This window comes from Tetrahymena thermophila (assembly GCF_000189635.1).
Source record: "Tetrahymena thermophila SB210 genomic scaffold scf_8254593, whole genome shotgun sequence".
In the NCBI taxonomy this organism is placed as follows: Eukaryota; Ciliophora; class Oligohymenophorea; order Hymenostomatida; family Tetrahymenidae; genus Tetrahymena; species Tetrahymena thermophila.
This window is the reverse complement of record NW_002476364.1, coordinates 46,594-58,929: the sequence shown is the minus strand read 5'-3', so window position 1 is coordinate 58,929 and position 12,336 is coordinate 46,594. Positions and strand designations below refer to the sequence as shown.

General features: G+C 19.9%; 4 protein-coding genes across 4 annotated transcripts; 2 read left to right on the top strand and 2 right to left on the bottom strand. All coding sequences in view use genetic code 6, as the record gives it.

The window, feature by feature from the left end:
* Window positions 1-1,129: 1,129 nt before the first annotated feature.
* Window positions 1,130-2,901, bottom strand: TTHERM_00460590 (hypothetical protein; the record flags this gene model as incomplete). Its single annotated transcript, XM_001018755.2, has 10 exons — window positions 1,130-1,349; window positions 1,402-1,560; window positions 1,613-1,711; window positions 1,813-1,914; window positions 1,967-2,059; window positions 2,146-2,235; window positions 2,297-2,389; window positions 2,448-2,537; window positions 2,588-2,680; window positions 2,729-2,901. The coding sequence occupies 10 exons, from the start codon at window positions 2,899-2,901 to the stop codon at window positions 1,130-1,132; spliced, it is 1,212 nt and encodes a 403-aa protein (XP_001018755.2).
* A 457-nt stretch (window positions 2,902-3,358) lies between these two features.
* On the top strand, window positions 3,359-3,910 carry TTHERM_00460580 (transmembrane protein, putative; the record flags this gene model as incomplete). The annotated part of the gene is made up of 1 exon (XM_001018754.1): window positions 3,359-3,910. One exon carries the CDS (start codon window positions 3,359-3,361, stop codon window positions 3,908-3,910), a length of 552 nt encoding a protein of 183 aa, XP_001018754.1.
* Window positions 3,911-5,502: 1,592 nt separating this feature from the next.
* On the top strand, window positions 5,503-7,026 carry TTHERM_00460570 (hypothetical protein; the record flags this gene model as incomplete). The annotated part of the gene is made up of 1 exon (XM_001018753.1): window positions 5,503-7,026. One exon carries the CDS (start codon window positions 5,503-5,505, stop codon window positions 7,024-7,026), a length of 1,524 nt encoding a protein of 507 aa, XP_001018753.1.
* A 4,483-nt stretch (window positions 7,027-11,509) lies between these two features.
* TTHERM_00460560 (DOMON domain protein) lies at window positions 11,510-12,130 on the bottom strand (the record flags this gene model as incomplete). Its single annotated transcript, XM_001018752.1, has 1 exon — window positions 11,510-12,130. One exon carries the CDS (start codon window positions 12,128-12,130, stop codon window positions 11,510-11,512), a length of 621 nt encoding a protein of 206 aa, XP_001018752.1.
* Window positions 12,131-12,336: the final 206 nt, after the last annotated feature.

Below are 12,336 nucleotides of genomic sequence, written 5' to 3'. Positions count from 1 at the left end.
ATTTTTAGAGAAAAATTTCTGATTTTAAGCTCTTAGTTACTAAATAATTCATTTCTTTCTTGATTATGTTTTGAAAAGAAAGTAAATAAATATAAATATAAAGAAAATGTGTATTTCTTTTTCAATTAATTATTCAAATATTTCTTTCATTCAATTTTTTGAATTTAATAATTAAAAAGATACTTGATTGTTTGTTCCTTTTTCTCTTTAGATCGGGGAAATAAATTAACAATTAATAAATAAAAAGGAAAATTAATAAATTATAATTTTTTGATTTTAATTAAAATTGAAAAAATAAATTAATCTTAGTCAAAAAAGAAAAAGTGAGGAATTGCAAGTAAAATGAAGTTTTTAAATACGATTCAAAGTTTTTTATAGTTGGAATTAGTTTTTTATTATCACTTTGCATTATCATTTCCACCGCATCATGTGATATAAATAGAAATAAGTTTTTAAATAAGATTTAAACATAAAATCACAGAAGAAGAAACCAATCCACCTACATTAGATTATCATAAATAATCTTAATTAACATTTTACTTGCATCTCACTTTGCATAGAAAAAAACAGTAACTACTTTAAATTATAAAAGTAAGGTTACGCTTGTATTATCAAAATCACTTCATAAACTCACAAAGGCTCTCATTAAAATCTCGCATCTCTTTCCAAAAATATATAAAAAGCTATTTTTTAAAAACAGGAAGACAAAGAACAAACAAGAAAACTCGAAAAAATAAAAATAAAAAGAAAAAAGAATAAAGCATCTGATATTAATATAAAAAGAAATTTTTAATAAATAAGAAAAATCTTAAAAAGAAATAAAAAGAATGAAAAAGATAAATTAAAATAAAAATAGAAAGAAATAAAATTATTAAAATAAAAAATTTAAAAAGTAATCAAATAAAAATTAAAACAAAAAATTAAAAAAATAATTAAAAAACAAACAAACAAAGTTAATTAACTAAAACAACAAAGACTTTTAAATTTTGAATAAAAATAAAAATGAATAAAATAATTAATTAAAATTTATACAATTTTATAAAAAGATAGATTACTGTTTAATTTTTTTTATATTATTAATAAAATATAAATAAATAAATAAATAAATAAAATTGAGTAAGTGATTGAATCAAAAATGCAAATCCCAACAATTATACTTCATTTAAAAACTTTTAGAATAACTAAAGAGAGTTGGCTAAACTAATTTTGAATAGATAGCTATTTGAAGCATTTATATAATTTTTTATTTGTTTAATAAATAATGAAGTTCAGGTATATTTTCATAATGAAAGCTTAAACGTGTGCTTAAAGCAGTTTCAAAAATATCACCTTTTTAAAGTTCAATGTGGCTTTTTTAAATAAATAATAAATATCACATTTATAAAAAGTAAAATAATTTACCTAATATTTGAAATTTATAGTTCTGAATTTTTACAAGTGAAACTCCCAAACTAGGAAAATAACTAGAAGTAACTTAAGTTAGAGGTATTTAATGCTAGCAATATATTATTTATGCAGGCTATTTGATTTTTAAACTCAAAATTATTTTATTATTTGCTTCTTTTTTATTTTAAAAAATTAAGAAAAGTATAAAATTATTTTAAAATTTTACAATATTTCAAGTTATAATATCTCCAGTTTCTTTCCATTAATTTTTTTCATTAATTTATTAATTATTTAAGTTATGCTCAAATATGCTGTTGCAGTTAAACTATTTATAAATTTATATTTTCAATAAAAAAAATTCTTTTTTTAATCTAAAAAAATATTTTAAATATAACAAATTAAAAAATAAAAGCAGCTTATAATTACTTTATTCTTATTTGCAGCTTTATCATTTATAAGTGGTTAGGAATGTTAGCAAAGAATTACTCAAAGGAAGTAGCTACATCATAGTCATTAATTGTTTAAAAACTATTTGATTTATATTTTTCGTTAAAGATAAGTATAAATATGGAAAAATTACCTTAAATAAAAATCAATTACACTCACATTTGACTTTGAAAACCATGTATGAAATTTTTCAAAAAAGTATCCATTATAATCTTCAATTAATTAACTTAATTTTTATTAATTTAATTCTTAACAAAGATTTAACCCATTAATATAAAAAATAAATAATTGAGTGAGTTATTTAGTAGTTACTTTGCTAACAATCTGACTGAATTTAAATTAGGCTTTTATGTAGCTTCTTTTAAAAGCTCTTCAATGCACTTCAAACTTATTTATATTGTGCTTTTTTAATATGAAAACATTTTTTATTCAACATTTATTCAATCTATTTTCTATAATTTACTTTAAATTTAAATATATCAATGTAAGACTCTTTGGCAAACTCTTGCCAAGGGTTTTAAAGTTGCTTGGTTTTATATTCAAGCTATCACTATTACTATTATATAATTATTGAAATTAAAAAATTAAAATTTTATGAATTTAAAATCTGATACTTCAGTGATAAACTTAACTGAGAGAGGGAACTCAAATATTTTATATTAGAGAAAAAGCAACTCCAACCTTTCTCTGATACTTTATTGGATCTAATAGAAATAAATTATATTTGTTTAAATATTTTAAAATGCGTTTTTACTGTAACATGAAATTGGCTACACGAAGAGTCTGAGGAAGAATATAAAGCAAATTAGAAATGTGTATGATTTCTTCATCATTAAGGTTTCTAAATCTTTTTTTAAAGCTTTAATAATTAGATCTCCCTTTATTTAAAGTTTACGCTAAATGGAAGTTAATAGTTTCGATGCAATTATATTTTGCGTCATCTAATGTAAAATTCTATGGTGAATTTATGGCTATTGCTTTTATATGAGAATATTTTTGAATCTCTTATTCTGAAATACTCTCTTAAATAGCTTATTATTTCCTTTGGCCACTAATAAAATTTCCCATTTTTCTACTTTCGTTGCTTATTTATTTTTGTTAATTGAAATTGATGATACGAATTAATAATGATATTGTTTTCTTTTGTTTAATTAGCAATATCAAAAATACTCTCTATCAGATATTATTAGTAAAAAAATATACTTTTTATGGTCAGATAAATTTTAAAAATAATTTATCCAATTTAAATATTTCTCAAAAGATTTTTTTAATAGTAGAAATAAATACCATTATAAAATAAAATCCTCATAAAACTAGATGTAATTCTACTAATTTAAAGCAGATAAGGATATCGTTTATAATATCTTGCAAGTATAACTAATTCAAATTGAATGTTTTAGCTGATAAAAATATCTTTTATTAAATATTAAAAAAACAAATTTCTATCTTCATAAAGTAGCATCAAACTAAAGTTTCAAACAAATACAAATTAAAATAGCTAAAATAACAAAAAAGTAACAATAAAATGTCGAAGGATGATAAAAAAGCTAAAGATACAGGCAAAAACTTAGTTAATAACTAAATTCAGCCCTTTATGAGTGAAACTGATCCTAGAAATCCTTATGGCTGCAATTACGAAGAGTTAGAATATGAAACTAAAGTATTTTATAAATATTAAGAAATTAAAAAACATGTGCACTTCAGCGAACAAGACTAAAACAAAGTCATTCAAGCTAACTTTATGTACATGGCAGGAGTAACTTTATCAGTATTAGGATCATTAGGATTAGGGTATGTTATGAAAAAGAATCAAGTATTCTCCAGGTTGCGCACATTACACATTCTGGCTGAAGAATACACTAACTTTTATTATGGATTTTTTGTTGCTGCAAGTGGATCGTTTTCTTATTTCTACTGCAACAGATATTACATCTAAGAAGTTTGTAAACCTCTCATGATGAAATATTTGGAAGATGCCAAGAAAAACGGTTTCCAAGATTATCGTATTTCTGAAACAAAACCTTTTGATTGGGAACAGAAATTTCTAGGCTCTTCTAAATTACCAAAGAAACAATGATAAATATAGATATAAATATATATATGTACTTTATATAAATTAATAAATAGATAAAAATATCTTAATTAAAAATAAGTAAATTAATCAACCAATCAACCTTTTAATTAATTAATTAATAAATTGTATATAGATAGATTGTTCTACATTAATTTGTTACTATTTATTTAGTTAAATTAACTCATTGCTTCTTACTTAGTATTATCATACTATTTTTATCATTAAATAATATTAATAGTACTACCAAAATAAAATAACTTTGACTAGTTCTTTTCTGCTTATTTACACTTTACTTAATTCATAAAATCATAGAGAGAAATCATCAGCATATTTAATAAAAATATAAAAGACTATTTAAAATATGTCTTCATGTAACATGTAATGTATCACTTTGAAGCATCATTACAATATTTTATTTTTATTATATAATATGATCTTTTTATCGCAAACTTCAGTTTTTCCTTTTCATTTATTTGAAACATTTCTCAAAATCTTAATGAATATTTTTTATTATAAAGAAATCTAAAAATATTTAGAAATACCTAACATACTAATCTGTTATATTAATAGTAAAAATAAATTATAAATAAATTTGTTAATTTGATTACTAAGTTTAGTAATATTCGTTTAATTAGTTTAGTTACCTAGTAATAGAAAAATCAGATAATTATCAAAAAATTACAATTTATGGAATTATTATAGTTATACTATTTGAAAGATTTATTAATAATGTATCTATCATAAATTAAAAAAAATAATTCGAAGATTATTTCAAAAGTAATCTTAAATACTATGATTCTTTTTATGAGAAAGAAAATACTGTCTATTTTTATTTAATACAAATAATTGCAACTTATTTTATTTTTATTGATTATTCTTGTTTTTATAAATAAAAGATTCAATAAATTTGAATGCTTGAATAATTGCTATCAATTATGCGGTCTATAAAAAGTAATTTAATTATTCTTTATTTATTTGCTAAGATTACTAATTCTCTGTAAATTAATCTAATAAATTACTTATTGATGATAAAATATTACATTTTTTAAGTTACAAAATACTAATCAGTACTAACTATAAATAAACTTAAATAAATAATATAACAAATCTATTCATGCTTAATAAATCATAAATGAAACTTAAAGCGCAAGAAAATAAAAAAAATGGAGGGTTTATTCCAAATAATAGTTTAAAAATTTTTATTATAAACTTTATCTAATACAACTTAATGTTTATATTTTGCTATACTTAAATAATAATTTGATTAAACTATCATTTAGATGAAAATAAAATTCTCATATTTATTTATTTATTTTAGGTTTGAATAACTTAAATTTTGACATTATTTTTCTTAGTGGCTGATTATTAAATGAATAAATACATGTGATTTCACTGAATTAGATAAAAATGATTAACTTAAAATTCATAAATTGCATTTTTTTTAAGAATGAAATATTTGAAAGAAAAAAAGCTAAGATTAAAATATTCTTAAAAAGCAACAATAACAATCATTGATACTTAATATAAATTAAAATTTCAATTAAATTAACATTAAATAATAAATTAAAGAAAACTAAAAAAATTAATAATTACAAATGTAATTTAATTATACACATTAGTAGCTCTAATACGCTTCTCCTTTTTCCTTGTAAGTTCCTATCTTAAATATGCTTTAAACTCAATAAAATTAATATTTCTCAATACCTGCCCAATGCAATTACAGAACCCCTTTAAATCCTTTTACTTATGAACAACTTAATTTGTTTAATAACTAATAATAATTACAGATGAATGTCTAAACAGATTTACTTGGAATATCATAAATCTCAAATGCTTAATAACAATTTAACTCGTAATAATTGTACTAAAACAATCTCTTTGGTTTCTAAAATTAGTATGACTACAAGCCTATAGTAGATAATCAATAGCAATTGCTGTAGATTTCAAATGATTTTTAGCCTATCTAGTATATTAATACTTCAAACAATTTAATGGACTAAAACTTACTAAGAGATAATGCTTTAGTACAAACAAGCACATCGTTTTCTTAACCTGAAGTAATCGATAATATTACTCATAATATTTAATTGAACGACTATTAAGAATAAGCAAATATATTTAGTAAATAAATACAAACCATATTTTAAGAAGATCTAATCCCTTAATAGTTGTTGGTTAGCCAAAAATAAAAAAATATTAAAAAATAAGTAGTCCGTAAAAATTAAAAACAAAGAAACTCTAGTAAAAGTGTAATAAATAATAACATTACTAGTCTATAAAATTAAAATAATATAATTGAATAGACAGCACAGTTAAATTAAGATGATTTAATTAAAAACCACACATAAACTCTACTTAAAATTGAATAAAATGAGCAATAATTAAAAACTGAATTTGAGTCTACTCTTTTTAAGCAAAGCGAACCACTAATAAAATTTGAAAATTTAGATGAAAACATGAACGAATCAAAAAGTTTCTCTACAAGCAATAATTTGGACACAAAATAAAATAGTTAAAATTCAATTATAAAATCTTAAGATTAAAAATTAATTAACTAAAAATTGGCTGTAGAAAAAGCCAGACAGCAAGAAGAATAAATTAAATTACAACTAATTGAAGATCTGGATCCCAGTAAAAGAGAAATACTTCGTTTAGCTATTTAAACGAACAGGTAGAATATCAATAGAAATTTCATCAAACAGTATAAGTTGTATGTAAACTCTTAGGTAAAATACGTGTTAAATTACGAAAAATCTGACCAATAAAAATACTAATTTAGAAGCTGTAAAAACCAACCTGTTAAACTTATTACAGATCCCACCCCTTAAGAAAAAACTTCATTTTAAAAGAAATTTAATAAATTCATAGCAAGCAAAATATACAGCAACAACGATATCAAACAGATTATTGAAAACAAAATCTATGGTTTCCTCTTCTAGGAGTTTCTTAATAATGAAATAGCTGATTGGATTGAATAAAACATTAGTGATAGGAAATCTGACTACTTGTGCATCGTTAAATTTTACCTTCTGTGCTGCTAATAGAACTAATATCTCTGTTTTATGAATGACAATTACTCCTTGAATAGGAAAAACATCTAGTATTTTACAAATTTTTGACTATAAATTTATCTATCTATCGATCTATTGTCTTATTTAATTCAAATTATATTTGAGATCCAAAAATCTGATAAAAATCCAAAAAACTTACGAAAGAAACAAATAAAAAATGAAATTTAGTAACCATATAAAAATAACTTAAATCAGAATACTATTTCTACTTTTAGTTATATTTATATATTTTATATATACTCTATATTACAAAATATTACTTAAACCCTTTATTTTATAACAAATACTTTTTAAGGTTAAAAACTCCTGATAAAAAACATTTTCTTTTATCCAAAAAAATACATAAAACAATAAAAAACAATGTAATTTACTAATGTTGTTTTTGTTAAAGTCCTTTTTGCTATTTTTTAGAAAATATATTAAGCATTTTAAAATATTTTTATGTTCAAAACACAGAAAATTGGTTTTGGTTGGATTTTATATGCATGAATTTACATTTTGAGAAATTTTTGTTTGTTATAGACTATATCCCACATCTAAAAGGTTGTTTACAAATAAAAAATTAATTAGTAAAAAATTAGATTGCTTGATGTTTGATTTTTTTCTTTCATTCAGATCTTTAATAAACACATTCTCAATTAAATACTATCCATAATTTTAATTGTAAAGAATTTTAAATCCGCATTAATCAGAAATTTATTAATTAATAATTTTGGGTATGAAGCAGCAAGTTATTTATAAACAAATCACTTACTAATTAGCTATAAAAAAAAAGTAAGATGTTTGATTCAATTGAAACTGACTATATCTCTGTTGTTATATTGAATGAATATTTATTATAATTATTTTAATTAATTCATTTATATCTTTGAAACTTTTTTTTTTAATAAATAATTTATTATTTTTAATTTAGAGAAAACTTCAATACAATTTAATATTAAAAATAAGCAAATCTTTATTAGTGGTCTCTAACCCTAATGAATATTTTAATGGCACAAATTTAATAATTAATTCACTTCTTACAGAGTTTCTGATTTATTATTTTTCTTTAAATTCTTTTATATCTCTTTTCATACTTGAATCTTTTTTTTTTGAAAAGCTCTTTTTTTGTTTAAAAAGATTTTATTACTTTTTCATAGTAAAAAGATATTTCTAAAAAGATTATTAAAAATTATAAATGGATTTTATTGTTAGCTTTATATAATAACTTTTACTGTATGATTATTTATTAAACAGTGCTGCTGATTACAGTATTTTTTATTAAAAAACATAAAGAAGATTTCAAAAAAGGAAAAACAATAAATTCTATTTTTACTACAAAAATAAGATATAAATTAAGAAAATTCAATCAAAATAATAAAAATAAGTAAATCATCTGAGCTGATATTAATGAAATTATAAATTTATAAATTTTTGATAAAACTTCAAAAAAAATAACAACAGTTGATATGTCATAATTAAATCAATACTAAATAATAATAATTTATATATCTATTTTAATATACTATAATTTCATTTTTATCTAAATCCCTAAAACTAAAAATTTAACAAATTCTACCATTTTTATTAAGTCAATTTCCATAAAAAAACAAGGAGTAGGAGGAAATAATATTTAAGAATTTACTGTATTTAAAATTTTTTTTATATCTTGACTATTACCAATTTTTTTAGATTTAAATCAAATTAAAACAACATAATCGAATTAACTCAAATAGCTGTAATATCAAAAATTTCGTTTTAAGGTTAAGCAAAATATAGCATAATAATATTACTTTAATAAAGAGAGTTATTAACTTAATGTAAATTTAGCTAAGTATTAAAAATTGATAAAATCAACATTAGATTTTCTTTAAACTTTTTTCCTTCCCTTTATTACATATTTAAAATCTGTTTAAAAATATAATATTAAAATTAATCATTTAGATTAAATATTTTTTTATATCAACAATACTATTATTGGCAAATACCTTTAAAAATGTTTATTTCCATATAAAAACTTAAAAATATAATTTACTTCCTATTATTGAATAATAAAATTTAAATAGAATAACTTTAAGTGAGTGAATTATAAATAAAAAAAGAATTAGAAAATGACTGAAACAATTTTGCAAATACTTGAGACTCTTCATTAAATCACTAAAATTTCATTATAATCTATAAAAATTTACTAACATCAGGTGTAAAATAAATAATATAGTAATTATGCTTTAAATAAAGCATACGAAAAATAAATTTAGCAAAATATTTAATCATAATCAAGTAAAAAAGTTAGAAAATTACACTTAACAAATCTTTTCTAATTAATTAAGGTATTAAAGTCAGCTCTTAAAAGATAAAAATAAAGAAGAGTAAAAATTAATTAAGACGAAAATTAATAGTTCCTAATCATGAAATAATTAATTTCAAATTATTTTTATTCAAAGAAATTATTTTTAAAAATTTATTCTAAAATAAAAATTAAGTTTTAAACTTTGAGTTTATTAATTCATAAAATAATTTTTAGATAGGATGATACAGATATTTTAATCGTAAGCTAAAAACATAAATTTTGCAAAACTATTAATTACCTTCCTTAATTTATTTTGTACCTTAAATTGATGACGTAAAATAACATACACACATTGATTTATTTAAAATTAATATTATGTACTATTAAACATAACTTTTATGGCTTTCTTTTAAAAAAATTTTTCATTTTTAAATATTTACTTTTAAAAAAGAATATATTATATACTTATTTTTTTGCAAATATTTTCCGAAAACCCTACCCTGTATGTATTTTTATTAAAATAAAAATTTAGTAGAATTTAATAATAACATTTATTTATAAAAATGCTAAAAAAATAAGTTTATTTATTTACTTAAAATTATTTAAATTTAATAAAGAGAATTTGGATACTTAAATGGATTAGAATAGAAAAGGTTAGGTTTTAATTCAGTTTTAAGGAATAGATAGATAGATATTTAATAATATGTGAGAAATATTGTCAAAATCCTTTTTATATATTTAAATAAATATTTAAATTTAATAAAGAGTTTTTTGGATACTTAAATTGATTAGAATAGAAAAGGTTTTAATTCTATTTTTAAGGAATAGATAGATATTTAATAATATGGGAGAAATATTGTCAAAATCCTTTTTATATATTTAAATAAATACAATGAAAGCCTTCAAAATAAGTTTTTTATCTTATTTTAGATTTGACTGAAAAAAAAATCACTGTTATTTTCAAAAAAAGCAATATTATAATTCTAAATAATTCCTATCTAATTTATTATAGAAATAATACTTAAAATTGCTAATTAAGTCTTCAATAGTTTAAGATAAGTATTAAATATAGCGAATGTTTATTATGATATAAAAAATGAAATATTATTAGTAAAATTTGTAGAGAAAAATTTAACTTTTAAATAAAAATTATTTAAAAATTTATTCGTAAACTAATTCTTTTTCATCAAATATTCAAATCGATAGTAATTTTAAAATAATTTATATGGAAAATATTAAAAAACTTTTATTTTTCATTAATATAAAAAGTTATTTTAAATACAAAAACATATATTACAAATTCATATAGAATAATTTATTATATATTTCAGCAAATATTCACTAAGAATCTTTTAGAATAATTAAAGAAAAATTATCTTAGAAGAAATAAGTAATGTTGGAAAATTTAAGTGTACATTCTTTAAGAAGATCATAAAGTTTTATTAAACGAAATTACTTTTTTTATACTTAATTGGTATTATATTTGTTTAGATTTAAAGATAAAAATACTTTTTAATTTCTTTCCAAAGATAGAATCTATTATAAAAGTCAATATTATAAAAACAGATCTATTGAACAGTATTAATTAATTTTTTTTATAGTTTATTGTAACTCTATTTATCTTTTTAAATGGATAAAATAGATATTCTTTAATTGTATATTTGTAGTTTTCACTTTACTTTTTTTCTTAAAAAGTAAAAATAAGGTAAAACAATACAAATATTTTACTTTTTAAACGAATTTCTTTGAGTTTTGCGAAATAAATATTCTAATTTTCTTTTTTCTGCACAATTTTTTACATTATTTATACATACTTATTTCAATAAAAAAGCTAATTTCTTATTTGAGGAAATTTATTAAATTAATTTAAATTCATAAAAATAACTCCATCATTCTATCAATTTATTGAAATTTTTCCAATAGTTATAATGTAAAATAAGTATATTTTAATTAGTTTTAAAATAGTGATTTTAAATTAAGATAAATTTGTTAAAAAAAATAACATCTTTATGAATAATATTAAATAAAAACATAATTTTTGTATTAAAAAATTAATTTAAAATCTAATGAACAATTATTTTAAAAATTTCTTTTCATACACTAATCAAAATGGAAAAATTAGAATCATTAAATTTTAAACATGCTTAAAATGTAATATATATTTATACTAAATATCTCATTTTAATTCTTATAAAATAAAATGTAAACTTAAAAAATAGAATTTCTCTCTTATTCTTCATAGTTATTTTAACTCTTTTATTTTCAGACGAAAATCATCAACATATATAACAAAGTTAGATAATAAGAGTATTGGATTAATAATGATGAAAGAGAAGGACCATTTTAAGTACCTGAAAGAGAAGGATCATTTTAAGTACCTGATGAGAGTGTCAATGTCCAAAAGTTTGAAGATGAATGCTTTTACCAAGTAAAGTCTTTAAAGATAGCAAATGCTAAATTCTAAGCTGTATCTGCTTATATAATTTAATCACAATTGGGCTCGTTTGTGTTTAATGGTCTACTAAATATAATATTCCAATTTCCTGTTGATGAGTCATAAGTAGATGTTGGATCTACAGTTAAGTTATTAATACATCCATTGTTTACATCTAAATCCACTTTTTTTTTGTTGTCAAGATTAGTTCTATCTTCACCAACTACTTATGTCCCATCCCATTTAAATGCAGCAACATCTATAGAGTCCATACCACTACCTCCAAATCCAAGAGCTACATATCCTTTGTTGGAACCAGTAAGGGTGAAAGAAATATTAGGAGAAGCAATTTAGTAATTCAGGACAAACCCATTTGATAATGATATTTAATTTGTAACTTGAGTTAATGTACAAACTACTAATAAAGAAGATAAAATTACAAATTTCATTTTTTTTTTTTATAATTTTTTAATTTTTAACAAAATTAATTTATAAATAATAAAAAAGTTAGTTATTTAAAGAATAGTATTTGTTCTGGAAATTCTCTACTGTATGTATAACTTTTCATTTCTGTTCACAAACTAATCAAATTAAATATTAAAATTTATTCCGTTTTCTTTCAATATTCTATCAAGATATACTTACATAATCTTGA